This window comes from Hypanus sabinus, chromosome 3 (genome assembly GCF_030144855.1).
Source record: "Hypanus sabinus isolate sHypSab1 chromosome 3, sHypSab1.hap1, whole genome shotgun sequence".
NCBI lineage: Eukaryota > Metazoa > Chordata > Chondrichthyes > Myliobatiformes > Dasyatidae > Hypanus > Hypanus sabinus.
This window is the reverse complement of record NC_082708.1, coordinates 159,511,580-159,532,685: the sequence shown is the minus strand read 5'-3', so window position 1 is coordinate 159,532,685 and position 21,106 is coordinate 159,511,580. Positions and strand designations below refer to the sequence as shown.

The window sequence follows — 21,106 nt, the reverse complement described above, 5'->3', positions numbered from 1 at the left end:
GCCAGAAGATTGGAGGATAGCTCATGTAGTTCTGTTGTTTAAAAAAGGCTCAAAAAGGAAGCCGGGAAATGATAGGCCGGTAAGTTTGACCTCGGTAGTAGGTAAATTTTTGGAAGGAATACTAAGAGATATGATCTACAAGTATTTGGATAGACAGAGACTTATTAGAAACAGTCAGCATGGCTTTGTGCGTGGTAGGTCATGTTTAACCAATCTATTAGAGTTTTTTGAAGAAGTTGCCAGGAAAGTGGATGAAGGGACGGCAGTGGATATTGTATAGATGGACTCCAGTAAAGCCTTTGACAAGGTCCCACATGGGAGGTTAGTTAGGAAGATTCAGTCACTGGGTATACATGGAGAGGTAGTAAATTCGATTAGACGTTGGCTCAATGGAAGAAGCCAGAGAGTGAAGAATTGCTACTCTGAGTGGAGGCCTGTGACTAGTGGTGTGCCACAGGGATCAGTGCTGGGTCCATTGTTATTTGTCATCTATATCGATGATCTGGATGGTAATGTGGCAAATTGAATCAGCAAGTTTGCTGATGATACAAAGATTGGAGGTGTAGTGGACAGTGAGGAAGGTTTTCAAAGCTTGCAAAGGGATTTGGACCAGTTGGAGGAATGGGCAGAAAAATGGCAGATGGAGTTTAATGCAGACAAGTGTGGGGTATTGCACTTCAGAAGGTCAAATCAACGTAGAACATACAAGGTAAATGGTAGGACACGAGGAGTGCAGTAGAACAGAGGGATCTGGGAGTACAGATACATAATTCCCTAAAAGAGGTGTCACAAGTAGATAGGGTTGTAAAGAGAGCTTTTGGTACATTGGCCCTTATAAATGAAAGTATTGAGTATGAGAGTTGGAATGTAATGGTGAGGTTGTACAGGACATTGGTGAGACCGAATTTGGAGTATTATGTGCAGTTTTGGTCACCTAATTACAGGAAGGATATTAATAAGGTTGAAAGAGTGCAGAGAAGTTTTACAAGGATGTTGCCGGGACTTGAGAAATTGAGTTACAGAGAAAGGTTGAGTAGGTTAGGACTTTATTCCCTGGAGCGTAAGAGAATGAGGGGTGATTTGATAGAGGTATATAAAATTATGATGGGTATAGATAGAGTGAATGCAAGCACGCTTTTTCCACTGAGGCCAGGGGAGAAAAAAAACAGAGGTCATGGGTTAAGGGTGAAGGGGGAAAAGTTTAAAAGGAACATTAGCGGGGGCTTCTTCACGTTGGGAGTGTGGAATGAGCTACCAGATGAAGAGGTGAATGTGGGCTCACTTTTGACATTTAAGAAAAACTTGGACAGGTATATGGATGAGAGAGGTTTGGAGGGATATGGCCCAGGTGTAGGTCAGTGGGACTAGGCAGAAAAATGGTTCGGCACAGCCAAGAGGGGCCAAAAGGCCTGTTTCTGTGCTGTAATGTTCTGTGGTTCTAAGTGCTAGGGCTACAAATGGCAATTATTTGATCGTGGGTTAGTCATGAAGAAACGTAGTCTGGAAGAATGTAACTGGATCTTTTATTTAACAGCAAAAGGCAACCATGTTTTAACACTGCCATGCTTCTTGATCATTCTGTTATTTCTCAGTATGCCCTGAACTCTGTCCAGTCACTTTCTTACACGTGACATGTGACACCACCACATCTTCCTTTCCTTAAAAAGAAAAACAATTAGCAACATTAGTCAAAACAAATGCATAATTTAACATGTCTCTATCAGTCTCTCTGAGGGTTTATAAACACAAGTAGACTTTCTAAGTGGTTCACACAGTTCTTGTGTTTCATTGTTGTTTTCATGTTTCGTCTGGTCAGCATCAGTTAACGGAAACTCTGAAGTTGGCTGTTTCTTGAGGTCTTTGCGAAGAAATCGCAATTTATTCATTAACTGTGTTATCTCTTTTTTATGCTGAGACTTCATCATTTCAGTACAACTTCCCTATTCCTTCTCTTGTGCTTTCACTTCTTCAATTGGATCCCGATTCTTGTCACTCTTTTGGCTTCAGATCCGTATTGTACTGTACCAGCAAGTTTGGTTTCGGTGGCAATGCTTTGTCAGATGCTGGTAACAAAGTCTGGGAGCTTTTTTTTAATGACTTCTTTCACTTTTGCTGCATTGGAATCAAATTCTGTTCTCTCTTGCTCTTTCATCAAGCCACTGTATTCTGACTCTGTGTCACTGTCCACGTCTAAGACTCTTTTCACCAAATTCAGTTTCTCACAGGCAGATAAACCTAGTATTGACTGTACATTTTTTGGCACTACCACAAATAAAAGCGTGTGCACAATATTTTTGTGTAATACTTTTGCCACACACGTTCCTTTAACTGGAATGTCTGCACCTGAATACCCAGTCACTTTTATATTTGTTTGATGTAACTTTGGTCTTGGCTTTAATGCATTAAACTCTGATTCTGCAAGAACATTAACTTGTGCTCCTGTATCCAGTTTAAACAGAATATTGTTTTGTTTCACTTGCAATGGAATATTTTCACAAAGCACATCGATATAAAACTCCATGTTCATTTTCAAGCACTGCATTTATGTATTTTAATTCCTTTCTACTTCTGCAACTGCGTGACAAGTGATTACTGCAGGGATTGTACATTTTTTCCATACTCTGGACACTTTTTAGGTCGGTGCTCCCACCCACAGCGATCATAAAGATTTTCCTTTCAGATGTCGTCTTGTTCTCTGTCGGTTTCATTGTCACTTCATTATTTTCTCTAATATGTTTGCGGTTAAGTGTACACTGCAGTTTTCAATAAAAAGCTCTTTAGCCTGCAATTTTATGGTTTCCAAAGTTTTGCAGAGAATCAAAGCTTTCTCCCAGATCTGCGTCTGTTTCTCTTAAGAGTCATTCTCTCAGAGCGTTATCCAGAATGCCGCAAACATTTCTGTCTTTAATGAAAGAGTCTGTCAGCTCTGCAAACTCGCAAGTTTTACTGCAGTTTCTCAATTCCGTAACAAATTGATCAATCGTTTGTCCAGCTTTCTGCTTGCATGTAAAGAATTTATATCTTTCCTATGTCACATTGCGCTTTGGTATACAAAATGTGTCAAATTTGTCCATTATTGCTTTTAGATTAAATTATCTCCATTCTCAAAAGTAAAATGGTCATATACCTCAATTGACACACACAAAATGCTGGTGGAACACAGCAGGCCAGGCAGCATCTATAAGGAGAAGCACTGTCGACATTTCGGGCCGAGACCCTTCGTCAGGACTCAGTATATACCTCAATTGCGTCGTCTGCTATTATGTGGAGTAGAATCGCTGCTTTCGTTTTTTCCGATTTATTTTCAGCTCCGATCGCCAATAAATAGATTTCAAATCGCTGTTTAAATCTTCTCCAGTTTTCAGCAACATTTTTAATCAGCTGAAGCATCGATGGAGGCTGCAGAACTTCCACTTTCAAAGCTGTTAACAAACAACGAAAAAGTTTGCGCTCTTTTTTTTGATTATCTTCGCTTCCCCTGTGTTTAGCGAGCGTATTACTCTTGCAGACTGACTTCTGACACCATGTTGTGTTCTTTAAATTGTTATGTACTCGTGACACATGACAGTGGTACCCTTGTCACATTACTGGGGTTGAAGCTATACTGGACTTGAGGTAATGGTCTTGTGATGGTGGAGTGACATCATTTTCCCGCCAGTAGAGATCATGTGACAGGTTTTTTTTCAGGTTATAAAAGGAAGACCCCACCCTGTGAGGAGGGGCAGTTCGTGGCTGGATTTGCTAAGTTGACTTCATGCCACTGCGTGATTTAAGTGATGACGCAGTTTAGTTGAAAGATGAAGTTTTATCTAATGCCTAAAGTTTAAAAGGTCATTGCCAGCAGGTTCTTTACGATTCTGCTGGTTCGAGAAATCAGTGGAGAGTGAAGATCAAAGTTCGGGAGTTAAAGATCGAGGAGAATCGCTTTCTACGGTGAAATGGGTTTCGACCTTTGTTTGATCCTTATTTGGGAGGATTTCGTTGACTATCTTCGCGTTAATCCCTGGGTTTACCAGAAAGGATTGAGGATAGTGAGGAAGGAAAGGTCAGTGCCTTTAAGCCGTTCCATTTCGTAATTTCTTCGTGGGAAGTTCGACGTCGGGGATTGAAGCCAAGCGACGTGAAAGAGAATTTACATCGTCTTATAAAGTCTCTCCTTTTAAATGGACTGTGAGCATATCGAACTTTTGGCAATACCACTTTAAAGAACTGTTTTTGCAATATCGCTTTAAGAACTGTTTGAGCTGCCGCACAGCAGCTGTTTCCAGTTACGTTAGTGTTTGTTTACTTTTGGGGGGTTTGTTTTCTGTGTTTAATAAACGTGTTGTTTGTAAAAAAAAAACCCTTGCCGAACTCATATATTTATTGTTGCTTGAATACTTAACAAAATGTACCGTGAGTTACTCGTAAAGAAACATTTTCTGGAAGAACATAACTAGAACTTTTATTTAACAGCAAACAGCAGCCACGTTTTAACACTGCCACGCTTCTCGATCATTCTGTCATTTCTGCGCATGCTCTGAACGCTGTCCAGTCACCTTCTTTCACATGACACGTGCTATCACCACACTGTTGATAAATACTTTGCTTCTCTGGAAGAGCCTAATGAGCCTATCACCCTACCAGCCTACAGATCCAAGGTATAATCCTCCATAACTTCCGCCACCTCCTACGTGATCCCACCACCAACCACATCTTCCCCTCCCCCCACTCTTAGCTTTCCGCAGGGATCACTCCCTACTCGACTCCCTTGTCCATTCATCCCCCCCATTCCTCCCCACTGACCTCCCTCCAGGCACTCATTCCTGCAAACAGAAGAAGTGCTACACCTGCCCCCACACTTCTTCCCTCGCCACCATCCCAGGCCCTAGACAGTCCTTTCAGGTGAGGCACCACTTCACCTGCGAGTCAATGGGGGCGATATACTATATCCGGTGCTCCCGATGTGGCCATTTATACATTAGGGAGACCCGCCGCAAATTGGGAGAGCGTTTTGCCGAACACCGGCGCTCGGTCCTCCAGTGGCGGGATCTCCCTGTGGCCGCACACTTCAATTCCACAGACCACTCCCACTCCGACATGTCTGTCCATGGCCTCCTCTACCGTCAAGATGAGGCCACACACAAGTTGATGGAGCAATACCTTATCTCCTGCCTAGATAGCCTCCTTCCTGCCGGCATGAACATCCAACTCATTGACCTCCGTTGATACCCCTGCCCCCCACCCTTACCCCCATCCCTATCTATTATTTTAGTCTGGTTCTCTTTCTCTCTCTTCCCCCCCCCTCACTATAATCTCTCCCCCCAGCCCTACCTTTCTTTCTGTTTTATTTCCCATAATTCTCCACCTTCCCCCTAGCCCATTTCCCTCCAGCCTATCACTTCCTAGCTCTCTACTTTATCCCTCCCCCCACTTCTTATCCTCTCTCGACCATCCCATGTTACTTCACTTGTGATGAAGGGTTTCGGCCTGAAACGTCATTATTACCTCCTCCCATAGATGCTGTCTGGCCTGCTGGGTTCTGCCAGCATTTTGTGTTTTTTATTTATTTCCAGCATCTGCAGATTCACTCGTGTTGCTAATGAGGCAATTTTGTTTTTTTAAATTTAAATTGACCACTACCTCTTGTAAGTTTATCAGTTTGGTAATGTGCAATAACTAGAGTGACCAATAGCAAATGTCAGGCCAGGTCATGGTCAACTATCTGGTCTCACATAAACTAACATAGCCTATTCCACAGTCAGCAGCTGGCATCTGAAGTGATGGCATCACCTGTGCTAGTCAGGAACAGGAACATAAGTGGACAGATTGAAAAGGAGATCCATCAAAGGACTTTGAGTTCCTAGTGACCCAATGCTGTCCATAGCTGAAGAGAGAATAGATTGAGCAACACACACAAATTACTGGAGGAACTTAGCCAACCAGGAGGTACATTCGGCGTTTTAGCCCGAAATGTCAACTTTACTTTTTTTTCATGAATGCTGTCTGGCTTGCTGAGTTCCTCCAGCATTTTGCGTGTGTTGCTCGGATTTCGAGCATCTGCAGATTTTCTCTTGTTTATGAGAGAATAGATTGAAGCAGTTTATTCTAAGAATAATCTGTAGAGGAAAGTTATGTGTCTAACCTCACACCAAGCTAGCAGATGTTAGAACCAACATAACGGGACAGGATGGAGGGCAGTTATAGCAAGGTCTAGGGGACCCACAACTATAGTAGTCTTAGGGACAAGCAATGTGACCACAATTCCATAATGGGCAACAGGAACAGTTCTTTAAACCAGCTTTGGGTGCAGTAGCTTGTGAGAAAGGAGATATCCAGGTAACTGTACTGCAAAGTTAATTAAATTCATGAACACAAGAACCCCCAAATACGGCACATATCCAAAATATATTGTGACCACAAAAATGTCAAGGTTTCTAAATACAGCTAAACTAAATTGCTGTACAGTTTCTGTAACTGCCAGTGTAGTAGAGTCATGCATTAATACTGCATGAAACAGGGAAACAGACCCTTTGGCCCAGTTCAGCCGTGCTGACCCTGGTGCCCATTATTTCAGAATCGGGTTGATTATCACTGACTTATCAGAAAATTTGTTGATTTTATGGCAATGGTACAGTGTGAAACATAAAAATTACTGTAAGTTACAAAATAAATAGTTTAAAAGAAGAAATACGAGATACTAGGTTCATGGATGTTCTAAAATCTGATGACAGAGGAGAAGAAGCTGTTTTTGAAACATTGAGTGTGGGTCTTCAGGCTCTTGTGCCTCCTCCCCGTTTATAGTGAAGGCATGTCTCAGGTGGTAAGTTCTTTAATGGTTGATGCTGCCTTTTTGAGCTACTATCTCTCGAGGGTGTCCTCGATGCTGGACATCTAGGATAGGTTTGTGCCCAGTAAAGAACTGGCTGGGTCTACAATCGTATATATCCTGTTGGGATCCTGTGCATTGGAGCTTCTATAACAGGCTATGATGTAACCAGTAAGAAGGCTCCGAACCATGCATCTGTTTGCAAGTTTTTGGCGACATTTGCCTGCTCTTGGTTCTGATCCCTTTGAACCCCTCTTACATACCGTACGTATCCAGAAGTCTTTTAAATATTGCGATTGTACTGACCTCAACTACTTTCTCTGGTAACTCACAGCACCCTCTCTGTGAAGAAACCCTCGGGTCCCTTTTGAATCTTTCATCTCTCACCTTAGACATATGCCCTCTCAGTTTAGCTTCCCTCCCCTTGGCAAAAGACTGTGCGTCTATATCCCTTACAATTTTATACACCTCTATAGGGTCACCCTCAAAATTTGTATGTTCCAACTGTGCCCAGCCTCTCCCTATAAGTCAGCCTTTCAGATCCTGGCGGGATCCTTGTAAGAACAAAAAAAACCTGTTAGAATTTATTTTTACTTATGAGCTACAATCTTGTTTTATAGAGTCACAGAATTGTACAGCTCAGAATTGAACACTTGGGGCTCACTTCATCCATGCTGATTATGAATCTAGTTTGCCCTCCTTTGCTCCATATCCTTCTGCACTGATTCTATTCAAGTACTTGTTCGGATGCTTTTTATTTTTTCAAATCAGATCAAGTTTAATTGTCATTCAAACCATACATAGATACAACCAAATGAGACAGCGTTCCTCTGCAGCCAAGGTGCAAAAACATACACGCGCATTCAAAATAATGAGAAAGGAAAAAAAAGAACATAGTCACACTTTTAAAAAAAAACAAATTTTTGTCCATGTCCCCAAGCAACAAGTTCTGCAAATTGAAGAACCGCAGCAGTCCTGCCTGTTGTTCCACCAGTTCAACACTGGAGGGCAGCACCAACAGGAGAGGCTGAGCCCAGATGCCAAGCTACAATGCAAGCCTGAGGATTGAGGCCTAATCCTAGCTACAACCAAGGCGACACTTCTGCCTAGCTGACTGTCTCCACTAAACAAGGGAAGCAGGCCTGTGGCAAATAATGTCCAACAGGGTCTTGCAGTCGCAAAACAAATGTCCAAGACAGTCACTCATTGTTTCATTGCACACCACCTTCATGCCAACTCGAAGGCACCAACTCTGATGCCTCTGAGTAGCTGCAGCAGCATGGGCTGCACCCAGGTCAGCACTTCCGAACCAATCCAGCTTCTGTGGCCCAATGGCCCGGCTTGAATCCCAAGTCTGATGGCCCAATTCAACCTCCCTGCCTTTGCCATCTCCTCTGGCAGATCATTCCAGTATTCACTACCCTTTGTGTGTGGGGAGGGGGGGAGAACCCCCCTATCTTATCCTATCTATAGAATTCTCCTATCTTACCTTACCCACAGCTCCAATCTGCTAATTAAATTTGCTGACAGCACTGCACTGATTGGCCTAATCTCAATAATGAGGCAGCCTACAGAGAAGAAGTCATCACTCTGACACAGTGGTGTCAAGAAAACAACCTCTCCCTCAATGTTGCAAAAACAAAGGAGCTGATTGTGGACTACAGGTGGAATAAAGACAGGCTAACCCCTATTGACATCAATGGATCTGGGGTTGAACAGCTTTAGGTTCTTCGGCATGCGCATCACCGAGGATCTCAGGTGGTTTGTGCATACCGGCTGTGCGGTGACAGCATCTCTTTCACCTCAAATGGTTGAAGAAGTTTGGTATGGGCCCTCAAATCCTAAAAACTTCCTACAGGGGTACAATTGAGAGCGTCCTGACTGTCTGCATTACTGAATTTTATGGGAACTGTACTTCCCTCAATCACAGGACTCTGCAGTGAGTGGTGCGGACAGCCCAGCGCATCTGTAGATGTGAATTTCCCACTATTCAGGACATTTACAAAGACAGTTGTGTAAAAAGAGCGTGAACGATCATTGGGGACCTGAGTCACCCCAACCGTAAACTGTTCCAGCTGCTACCATCCGGGAAACGGTACCGCAACATAAAAGCCAGGGCTAACAGGCTTCTTCAACCAGGTCATCAGACTGATTAATTCATGCTGACACAACTGTATTTCTGTGTAATATTGACTGTCCTGTTGTACATACTATTTATTATGAATTACTTTATGTTGCACATTGAACATTTAGACAGAGATGTACTTAAAGATTTTTACTCCTCGTGTACATAAAGGATGTAAGGAATAAAGTCAATTCAATTCATTTCAACCTGTACCCTATTGCTGTGGACTCCCTTGCCTGGGAAATTGACTATCAGTGCTCCTCAGAATTTTATAATCCTCTATGATAATCGTCCCTCAGCCCCTTGCCTTCCAGTGAGAATAAACCCAGCCTGTCCAATCTCTCCTTCCATTCTAGACAACATCCTGGTTCAATTTGGAATTTTCTGTTGTGAATGGTGTATGAACAAAAATGTAAATATTTGTATGGAACAGAAAATGTTAGTTTTCATTAGTTTTGATGAATAAAATTCCATTGTGCTTTAGTTTTATGAATTTCATTGTTTTGAATTTTGTGGCTTGTGTCTGAATTATTTTGATTACTTTGCAGTGTTGAGGGACTTCATGCTATTGTGGTGTCTGACAGGGATGGAGTTCCTGTGATTAAAGGTAATAAATATCTTCTGATTAAATCTGCATTTTTGTTATAAACTTCTGATATTACAGAAATTAAAAATGATATATTCTCAGCAGTCTGGATGCACTACTGATCATAATCATGCAATTAGTATTACCACTGCTGCTTCAGACTCAACAATTTGGGTTAGATTCCAATCTCCAGAGCTGGCTATATTGAACTTGCACACAAGTTCCTCCAGGTTTTCTAGTTTCCCCACCACATCTATGAATGTGTGTAAGGATAGGTTAATTGGCCACTAAATTCCTCCCCAGTGTAATAGTTGAATGGAGGAATCTAAGGGAAGCTGATGGGAATGTGGGGAGAATAAAATGAGATCACTGAAGAATTGGAGTAAATGGGCACCTGATGCTGGTTCATATCACAGCGAGCTGAAGGGCATAATTCTTTCCTGTATGACTTTGACTTTATAAATAAAAACTGCAAGGTAAGGTTCGGGGTGGTGGAGTGGAGATATGTCTCTACCAAAGGAGGTGTAAGGTCACCTTTGGACAGGGTATAGACCTGCTTAGCCCCATCCCCCCTCATCACCCACGTCAATCAACATGCCACATAATGATGCAAGTTTCAAATTGGGTTTTACAGATTGCCTCAGTCTCGTCCTAATTACAATATGTGGAATTAATTAGAATGTTGAAGAAAGATCTTTCTATCCAAATTATTAAAAGTCAACTTTATTATAGGGTAAAGGGCAGTTGTATTTTTCTATTTTGTTTATCGTAAATTCCGGACTATAAGCCGCTACTTTTTTCCACACGCTTTGAACACTGCAGCAACACTGCGGCCTATACTACGGTGCGGCTAATGCATGTTTTTTCTCATGCCGCCAAAAACATTTTGCCTCGTAACGGTAGACTGTTATGAATCCCGTAACTGGAGAACTTACCAGCAAAGATAGAGAGGTCCGTTGAAATCTGATGTCACTATTTTCAAACGTTTTATTTATAAAGGGACACAAAAGTAGGGTTAATACATACATTCAGATAGTGCACATCATCAACACTCAATCTAAAGCGCGGGTATAGTAATACATCATTAAGTGAGCTCTGCTGTTGTCTAGGGGTTAATAGATTGTCCGTTGGAAATATAAAAGTCACTCTGAAAGTCTGCAGGCCTCAGCCCTTTGAAAATCGCTGGGTTTCACGTGGGGCGACCGAGAGAGAGAGATTGGGGGAGAAGAGAAAGAACTTGCCGAGTCTTGATGAATCTTCCGTGAAATCGGGGGAGCGTTGGTTTCCTCTCCCCGATGTTGGTTAAAAGCGGTTTCCTGTGATTCCAGCCACAGATTCCAATCCTGGAATCTAACGCACGTGGCTTCCTTCAGAATGGCTTCCCGCTGCTGCGGGACACTGTCGTGTCTTCTTGGTGCGTCTGAGGGCTGTCCCCCTGAGACTCTCCTTTATACTTCCTCACGGGGTCGCAGAAGTCAGTCAGGTTGGGATGATGCAGTCTCTCTCTCTCAACCAGCCCGAGGGCTTTTCACGTGGTCTCCATGAGACAATAGTCGCTGTCGCTTTATTCTGTATCCCGGGTGGAACGTGCAATTTGTATTGTTATGATCCCAGCCCCCTCCTTTGTGAGAATTGCAAGAGCACCCGTCGAAAGGTGGGTGGGGGAGGTCAGTAGACCCAGTTGGGGAGAGAGAGAGACGTGTCAAATTGCAGGTCCCACCAGGGATACAGAATAACAACAGCGACTATTGCCTCTGAATGTTTGTATTAACCCTACTTTTGTGTCCCTTTATCAATAAAAACGTTTGAAAATAGTGACATCAGACTTCAACGGACCTCTCTATCTTTGCTGGTAAGTTCTCCAGTTACGGGATTCGTAACAGCACGTTTCTCTCTCTCTCTCTCTCTCTCCGACTGGGTCTACTGACCCCCCCCCCTTCGACGGGTGCTCTTGTGATTCTCACAAAGGAGGGGGCTGGGATCATAGCAAGACCAATAAAATTGAGTAGTTCACAGAGGTCCAATGAAATTGTACGATAAATCAAGCGCACTTTCACAATTAAATTATTGTAAATCAGTCATTTGTACTCACCCTCATCAACATGGAAAACACTCGAAGAAAAGCATATGATGCAGCTTTTAAGTTAAAGGCGATCAATAACTTTTCCTGGTAGGCTGCAGTATATATATTTTTTTTACCAGTCATTAGGAGATATTGGAATGTTGTTCGTGCACTGTTCAGTAAAAAAGTATACTAATTTGTGTGTTACCGATACGTAGGTATATTTAAAAGTAGCTGTGTTACAGGCACTGTTCGAAAAAAAGCATTTGCAATATGTATTTGTTTATGTTACCATACGGATTTAATTAAAAGTTAAAAAATCCTCACGTGTAATATCTTTCTGTGTAAATATCACATATTACAACGTGGGACACCTGCGGCTTAAAATCCGGTGTGGCTTGTACAAGTACAAAATTGATTTTCTTTCTAAAATTAGAGCGTGCGGCTTTTAATCAGGTGCGCTTTGTAGTCCGGAATCTACGGTAATTACTTTTGATATTTTTAATGTAGAAATCTAGTATGCTGTAACCAGCATTTGAAGATGTTGTCGTTGGCTAAGGGAGAAATAGTGAACAGGACAGAGAAACTTTCTGGCCCTTCTATGATAATTAGTTGGACGTTTTGTATCTGAGATTATGTGAAATGTCTATTTACAATGAGAGAAGGAAACAAGATTCTGGTGGATGGAGAAACAGAAAGTGTTGCTTATTTTAAAAAAAAAACAAATGAATACTCCTGATCCAGCACTTGTTTAATTACGTTTCAGTATCTTTTAAAAGCAAGTGATTGATGTTTGTAAGAAATCAGTTTAATAGAAATTCTGGCATGCTGTCTTAAATGGTAAAAGCACTTGGCAAAGTGATTTGCTGATTTGATTTAAAAGAAATGTTCTGATTTCACAAATTAAGATACATTATTTTAACACTCCACGATGGGACCTGACAGATGAGAGAGTTTTTGCAAGGAAGTGGAGTAACTGCTGATATCAGCTTGGCCATTCTGTCAACCCTTCTGAGGTTACGCTGAACGAATGATGCAAGTTCTTGTTTCCAGAACTTAAGAAGTTTCTTGCAATTTTCCCAGCACCCTGCCAGAAGGACCCTATCTCTTGTTGCAGGAGACAGCAAGTGTTTGCTGCATTAGTGGTACCATATTCAGAAATCTAAACATCTATTTTGATGGAATGTATGAAGTGATATGATTATATAGCATCCTGTATGCCTGCACCACCCTAAAGCCAATGCAGGACTGCACCCTTATTTAAATGAAGGGAAACAGTTGTGATGGAATTAGATCATTTACATTTTATTGAAATAAGTTTGTTAATTTTCAATTATTATTTTGTAAGTTATTTACATTTTTATCTTTTTGTAATAGTCTTTTAAATTTCTTGCTGCATTTTGTTCCAAACTTTGAATTGCACTGTAGTGCTGCAGATAATGCAACTTTCTCAGAGTTTCCCTGGCCCGGATTTTGATCTCTGCTGTTCCTGTGGAGTTTGCATTTTCTCCCCAAGTCAAGTTTATTGAGCACATACATATATGTACAGGTGCCATTAAAACCTACTTGCAGCAGCACCACAAGCATAACACACATCATATAAACATCATTTGCAACAAAAACATAAATTAAGCATAAATTTCACACAATTTTTGCAAAAAAAAAGGTTCATTTTAGTGCAAAGTGATCAACATGGTCAGAGTGTTGTTAACTGTAGTGATTAAAGTTTTACTAATTGGTTGTGGAATCAAATGGTTGAAGGGAAATAGCTGTTCTTGAACTTGGTGGTGTGGGACTACAGGTTTCTATACTGTTTTGGTGTCCTCGTGTCCCAAAGTCATGCTTATAGATTAATTGATTACTGTAGATTATTCTGAGTGTCAGTGTTGGAAGAATCAGCAGGATGTTAGTGAACATGTGAGAGAAAATGTGCAAGGAAGAAGTGGGGTAATGGGTTAAATGTTTCCTCTGAAAAACTGAGGTGAATGTCTTCCACTGTTTTAGGGAAACTTGAGAAATACAACACAGAAATGTGAAAGTTTTCTGTAGGGTTTTACAGTCTAACAACCTGGATTAACTTGCTGTTAACCTTCTGTATGTTATTTCGTGGATGGAATTTGTTTGATTAATAGAGACATAGAAGGTACAGCATAAAAACAGTCCCCTCAGCCTAACTTGGCCATGCCATTTAAGGTGCTATCCTGATCTAGTTGTTTTTGCTTGCAGTTGGACTTCTTTCTTTCCATGGTCTTGTCCAAATGTCTTTTAAATGTCGTAACTTCCATTGGCAGCTCATTCCATATACCTACCACTTTTGTGGAAAAACTTGCCCTTTCAGTCTTTTCTTTCTCACTCCTCTACCTTTACCCATGTAAGATGCTCATCACTGAGCAATAGATTAAAACTCAGCACAAACATTTGATTTAGGGGGTTGCAGAGGTGAATTGAAAAAGCCATATTCGGCCTTTAATCATGCAGGAAGTGCAGACGACTAACCACTGACACGCAAGCAGTTTCTGCTTTAAATATACTTCAAATTAAACTGCTACGCCGGTGCTGTTGAAGTGTTTGAAATTAATTGTTCCCATGGGTTATTTTCTTCAGTTGCTAATGACAATGCACCAGAACATGCCCTGAGACCTGGATTCCTCTCAACCTTTGCCTTGGCAACGGATCAAGGAAGCAAGCTAGGACTTTCTAAGAACAAGAGCATCATTTGCTATTACAATTCCTACCAGGTAAGTATTTTTGTTCTTTTTTCTATAGAGCATTGAAATAACCAATACTTGTCTTTCTAATCCCCACACCATTCTAAAATTTGAAAGTGAAAATGTAGAAATGTTCAGGAGGAAGAACAGCTCCTGAATACAAGATCCAGGTTCCACCAATGCAAAAACTTGAACTTTGTTTCATCAGGCACCCCTGCATTTGTTAAATAATTTTTTTTATTTAGACAAACAGCACAGTAACAGGCCCTTCCAGCCCGATGAGCCCGTGCTGCTCAATTACACCCAAGTGGCCAGTGTACGGTTTTGGAATGCGGGAGGAAACCGGAGCACTCAGCGGAAACTCTCTCGGTCACGAGGAGAGCACAAAGACTCCTTACAGACAGGAATAGGAATTGAACTTGGGTGGTCGGCACCGTAAATCATTATGCTAGCCGCTATGCTACCGTGCTGCCTATACTTGAAATGTTGAATGATAGAAATTTATGGCACAGGTTCAAAATAGTATTTAGTACAAATTAGTAGCAGAAACAGTAACTTGATCTATTCTAGGTCAGGGTGGTTGCACATATGCAGGTTGTGTTGCTTTCTAATTCTGTATCTATCATCTTCATGCTCCCCTCTCTGCAAAGGTTACACATTTAATAAAGTTTTATTTTCCCTTAGGAAGAGCAGGTATTTCTATATTGAATTAGGACCAGTAAGTTATGCAGGAGAACCTTCTTAAATCTATAATAGAACATCAGCTCAGCGGCTACTTTATTAGGAACCTCCTCCACCTAATAAAGTGACACTGAATGCACGTCGTGGTCTTCTGCTCACTCCATCCATTTCAAAGCCTGACACGTGCGTTCAGATGTTCTCTTCCAGACACCACTGCTGGAACACTAGTTATTTTGAGTTCCTGTTGCCTTCCTCTCAGCTTGAACCAGCCTGGCCATTCTCCTCTGCCCTCTCTCATTCTTTCTGCCTAGTGCGCATGCATGTAGCTCCCCCGCACTACACAGTGTACTTCAGTGGTCCCCAACCACCGGGCCGCGAGGAAACAATATGAGTCAGTTGCACTCTTCCTCATTCCCTGTCAGCCCACTGTTGAACTTGAATCCACATGAGGTCATCAGCTGCCTAACCGCAGTGTAACCCTCGTGTGGCCGGCGGGAAGTGCCGTTGCTACCGGTCTGGAGCGCGGACAGATGGGCGCTGCCTCTAAACCTGTTTAGCACTCCAAATGTTTGTGGGGAACCCGGTGCTAAAATATTCGCAGACGACCTAATTCGGGCTCAGCGTTACGTAAGTATCAGAGCAGCTGCCGCACTGCGATCTACTGAAGCAAACTTTTGTCGGCTGATAGATCCTACAAGGGGGGCAGGGGCAGGTGCGGGCCTGTCGCTCTCCTCGCTCAGTCGGTCGTTCTCTCTGGACTGCGACTGCCATGGCCCCGGCATGGGGACCTCCAGCCCTTACCTTGTCCTCTCACCCCACCCACGACCAGCTGCACCTGCCCAAGGCTTCTAGAAACATAGAAAATAGGTGTAGGAGTAAGCCATTCGGCCCTTCGAGCCTGCGCCATTCAGTATGATCATGGCTGATCATCCAACTCAGAACCCTGTACCTGCTTTCTCTCCATACCCCCTGGTCCCTTTAGCCACAAGGGTCATATCTAACTTCCTCTTAAATGTAGCCAATGAACTGGCCTCAACTGTTTCCTGTGCCAGAGAATTCCACAGATTCACCACTCTGTGTGAAGAAGTTTTTCCTCATCTCGGTCCTAAAAGGCTTCCCCTTTATGCTTAAACTGTGACCCCTCGTTCTGGACTTCCCCAACATTGGAAACAATCTTCCTGCATCTAGCCTGTCCAATCCCTTTAGAATTTTATACGTTTCAATATGATCCCCCCTCAATCTTCTAAATTCCAGTGACTATAAGCCTAGTTGATACAGTCTTTCTTCATATGAAAGTCCTGCTATCCCAGGAATCAATCTGGTGAACCTTCTCTGTACTCCCTCTATGGCAAGAATGTCTTTCCTCAGATTAGGGGACCAAAACTGCACACAATATTCTAGGTGCGGTCTTACCAAGGCCTTGTACAACTGCAGTAGAACCTCCCTGCTCCTGTACTCAAATCCTTTTGCTATGAATGCCGACATACCATTTGCCTTTTTCACCACCTACTGTACCTGCATGCCCACCTTCAATGACTGGTGTACAATGACACCCAGGTCTCGTTGCACCTCCCCTTTTCCTAATCAGCCACCATTCAGATAATAATCTGCTTTCCTGTTCTTGCAATCAAAATGGATAACCTCACGTTTATCCACATTAAATTGCATCTGCCATGAATTTGCCCACTCACTTAACCTATCCAAGTCACCCTGCATCCTCTGAGCATCCTCCTCACAGCTAACACTGCCGCCCAGCTTCATGTCATCCGCAAACTTGGAGATGCTGCATTTAATTCCCTCGTCTAAATCATTAATATATATTGTAAACAACTGGGGTCCCAGCACTGAGCCTTGCAGTACTCCATTAGTCACTGCCTGCCATTCTGAAAAGGTCCCGTTTACTCCCACTCTTTGCTTCCTGTCTGCCAACCAATTCTCTATCCACATCAATACCATAACCCCAATACCATGTGCTTTAAGTTTGTACACTAATCTCCTGTGTGGGACCTTGTCAAAAGCCTTTTGAAAATCTAAATATACAACATCCACTGGATCTCCCCTATCCACTCTACTAGTTACATCTTCAAAAAATTCTATAAGATTCGTCAGACATGATTTTCCTTTCACAAATCCATGCTGACTTTGTCCGATGATTTCACCTCTTTCCAAATGTGCTGTTATCACATCTTTGATAACCAACTCTAGCATTTTCCCCACTACTGATGTCAGACTAACTGGTCTATAATTCCCTGGTTTCTCTCTCCCTCCTTTTTTAAAAAGTGGGGTTACATTAGCTAGCCTCCAATCCTCAGGAGCTGATCCAGAATGTAATCCAGAGTTTTGAAAAATTATCACTAATGCATCCATTATTTCTTGGGCTGCTTCCTTAAGCACTGGCGGTGGGGGGGTGGGAGGCTGTCTAATGAGGCAATGAAGTCCTCAAAACTGTTTCGGTACCTTGAGTCCAAGCACCCTGCACTTAAAGACAAACCTCCTGAGTTTTTTCGGTGGAAAAATACATGAGCAGCCCGGGACAGCAGCTAAGTGCTGAGTACTGCGAAAACTAAATTGCAGAATAGACTGGACATAGGGAACCCCTTTCGAGTATCGCTGTATTCCCGTCGTGTTTATCACCCCCCCCCCCCCCCAGTCTGCCGGTCCGCAAGAATATTGTCAATATTAAGCCGGTCCGCGGTGCAAAAAAAAGGGCGGGTACCCCTGGTGTTTATACATTATTTCTACTTCCGGGTTGTGGGCTTTTACTTCTGGTCTTTTCTGCCCCGGTGCACATGCGTGTATCTAACCGATTTGGGGTCAATCTCGCCTTTCACTAAGGCCGAGGTGTGGGATCTTGGGCTTAGACCACTACTCTAGAGACTGTTGTGCATGAAAATCCCAGGACATCAGCAGTTTCTGAGATAGTCAACCACTTCAGCTGGCACCATAATCATTCTACAGTCAGAGTCACTTAGATCACGTGTTTTACCTATTCCGATGTTTAGTCTGAACAACATCTTTACTTTATTATCACCAAACAATTGATACTAGAGCATACAATCATCACAGCGATATTTGTTTCTGCATTTCACGCTCCCTGGAGTACAAATTGAAGTAAATATAATAAAAATTTAAATTATAAATCATAATTAGAAAATAGAAAAGGGAAAGTAAGGTAGTGCAAGTCAGGCCTGGATATTTGGAAGGTACGGCCCAGATCTGGGTCAGGATCCGTTCAGCAGTCTTATCACAGTTGGAAAGAAGCTGTTCCCAAATCTGGCCATACGAATCTTCAAGCTCCTGAACCTTCTCCCGGAGGGAAGAGGGACAGAAAGTGTGTTGGCTGGGTGGATCGTGTCCTCGATTATCCTGGCAGCACTGCTCCGACAGCGTGCGGTGTAAAGTGGGTCCCGAAACGTCGACAGTGCTTCTCCTTATAGATGCTGCCTGGCCTGCTGTGTTCCACCAGCATTTTGTGTGTGTTGTCCAAAGATGGAAGATTGGTTTGTGTGATGTGCTGGGCTATGTTCACGATCTTCTGCGGTTTCTTCCGGTCTTGGACGGGACATCTTCCATACCAGGTTGTGATGCACCCTAGAAGAATGCTTTCTATGATGGATCTATAAAAATTAGTGAGGGTTTTAAGGGACAGACCAAATTTCTTCAGCTTTCTCAGGAAGTAAAGGCGCTGGTGGGCCTTCTTGGCAGAGGACTCTGCTTGGTTAGACCAAGTCAGGTCATTTGTGATATTCACCCCGAGAAACTTAAAACTTTTGAACTGTTCCACCTGCGCACCACTGATGTAGATGGGGTCATGCGGTCCGCTACTCCTTCTGAAGTTAACAACCAATTCCTTCGTCTTGCTGACGTTGAGGGATAGGTTATCGTCTTCACACCATGCCACCAGTTTCTTAATTTCCTCTCTGTACTCAGACTCATCATTACCCAAGATACGGCCTACAATTGTAGTGTCATCAGCAAACTTATATATTGAGTTCGATGGAAACTTGGCTACACAATCATGGGTGTACAGTGAGTACAGCAGGGGGCTGAATACACAGCCTTGTGGGGCACCGGTGCTCACAGTGATTGTAGAGGAGAGCTTGTCCCTTATTTTCACAGCCTGGGTCCTGTCTGTGAGGAAGTTGAAGATCCAGCTGCAGATCTGAGTGCTAAGACCCAGGTTCTGGAGCTTGGGAATCAGTTTATTGGGAATGATGGTATTAAAGGCAGAGCTGTAGTCGATGAAAAAGAGCCTTACATATGCGTCTTTATTCTCCAGGTGTTCTAAGGAGGAATGTAGTGCCAGAGAGATGGCATCTGCCGTTGACCTGTTGCTCCGGTAGGCGAATTGCAAAGCGTCGAGGTTGACCGGTAGGCTATGGTTGATGTGTGCCATAACCAATCGCTCAAAGCACTTCGTAGCAATTGATGTCAGAGCCACAGGTTGGTAGTCATTCAGGCATGCCACCTTGCTTTTCTTCGGCACCGGGATTGTTGTTGCCTTCTTAAAACACAAGGGGATCTTAGACTGAAGCAGGGAGCAGTTGAAGATGTCAGCAAACACTCCAGCTAGCTTGCTTGCACAGGCCCCGAGAACCCATCCCGGGACGCCATCTGGGCCTGTCGCCTTCCTTGGATTTATCTTCAGGAAGGCTCTTCTAACGTCTTCCTCAGTGACAATGAATCTCGATGCCACCAGGTCCGGTTCATCCGGAGGGGGCGGGATGCTCCTCTTCTGTTCGAATCTTGGGTAGAATATGTTAAGTTCATCAGGAAGAGAAGCACTACAGTTATTGATATTCCCAGCCTTTTCTTTGCGCCCAGTGATCTCACTTAGACCCTGCCATAGTCTACTGGCATCCCACTGGTTAGCCTGGGCTTCCAACTTGGCTCGATATTGCCTCTTGGTGCCCTTAATGGCTTTCCAGAGTTCACGCCTGGATTCCATGTAGCAACTGGTATCCCCGGACCTAAAAGCCACAGCTCTAGCCTTCAAAAGGGACTGGACATCATAATTCATCCAAGGTTTCCGGTTAGGGAATACCCGGATCGTCTTGCGAGACACACAGTCCTCTGTGCATTTTCAGATAAAGTCTGTGACAGCTGAGGCATACTCATCGAGGTTAGCTGCCAAGTCCTTGAACACTAACCAGTCCACCGATTCAAAGCAGTCACGGAGGACCTCATCCGTTTCCTTTGTCCAACGCAACAACACTTTTGACACTGTGATGTCCCGCTTCAGTTTCTGTTTGTAAGCCAGGAGGAGGAGTACGGCCTGATGGTCCGATTTTCCGAAGTGAGGTCATGGGACGGAACAGCAGGCATCCTTGACTGCTGTGTAGCAGTGGTCAAGTATATTCGGGCCTCTAGTGGAGCAGGAGACATGTTGGTATAACTTTGGCAGTGCTTTTCTGAGGTTGGCCTGGTTAAAGTCCCCGGCTCCGAGCAAAGCCTCCGGATACCTGGTCTCAAGTTCACTGATGTTGGCATACAGTGTATTCACAGCACACTCCACGTCCGCCTGCGGGGGAATGTAGACCACTGTCAGTATGACCGAGGTGAACTCCCGAGGCAGATAATAGGGACAACATTTCACCGACAGATGTACCAGGTCCAGACTGCAGGAGCTTGTCAGTGCCACTGTGTCCGAGCACCACGCAGTGTTGATCAGTAGGCAGACTCCACCTCCTTTCGTCTTGCCTGAAGATGCCGTGCGGTCCATCCGATGGATCGAAAATCCCTTTGGTCGGATGGCACAGTTGGGGATGGCAGAGGAGAGCCAGGTCTCTGTGAAACAAAATATACAGCAGTTCTGCATCTCCCTGCAGTAGGTGAATCTCCCTTTAAAGTCATCCACCTTGTTCTCTTTGGCTTGCTCATTAGCTAGTATGATGGTGGGCAGAGGGACCCTAAAGCCCCTCCGCTTCAATCTGACCAGCAGCCCAGCTCTTTTTCCACGCTTCCTCAGTAAATAGTGCATCTTTCCAGGTTTCCATCGATGCAGTGTGTTGTTGGCAGCTCTTTGAGGTTGGTGGACGCGTCCCGTGGGGATCGATCGACGGGTTGCGTTGTCTGGCGCTCCAGGTCGGGCCAAGTGACGGGGGAGGCTCAGCTGCCACTTCCAACTGCTGGGGTC

General features: G+C 43.5%; 1 protein-coding gene across 1 annotated transcript in view; it reads left to right on the top strand.

The window, feature by feature from the left end:
* lamtor3 (late endosomal/lysosomal adaptor, MAPK and MTOR activator 3) overlaps positions 1-21,106 on the top strand; it is a 34,431-nt gene that overhangs the window by 8,836 nt on the left and 4,489 nt on the right. Inside the window, exons 4-5 of the mRNA XM_059965472.1 lie at positions 9,482-9,540; positions 14,186-14,319. Of these exons, the coding sequence (XP_059821455.1) occupies positions 9,482-9,540; positions 14,186-14,319 (193 nt within the window). The remainder of the gene's footprint in view (positions 1-9,481; positions 9,541-14,185; positions 14,320-21,106) is intronic.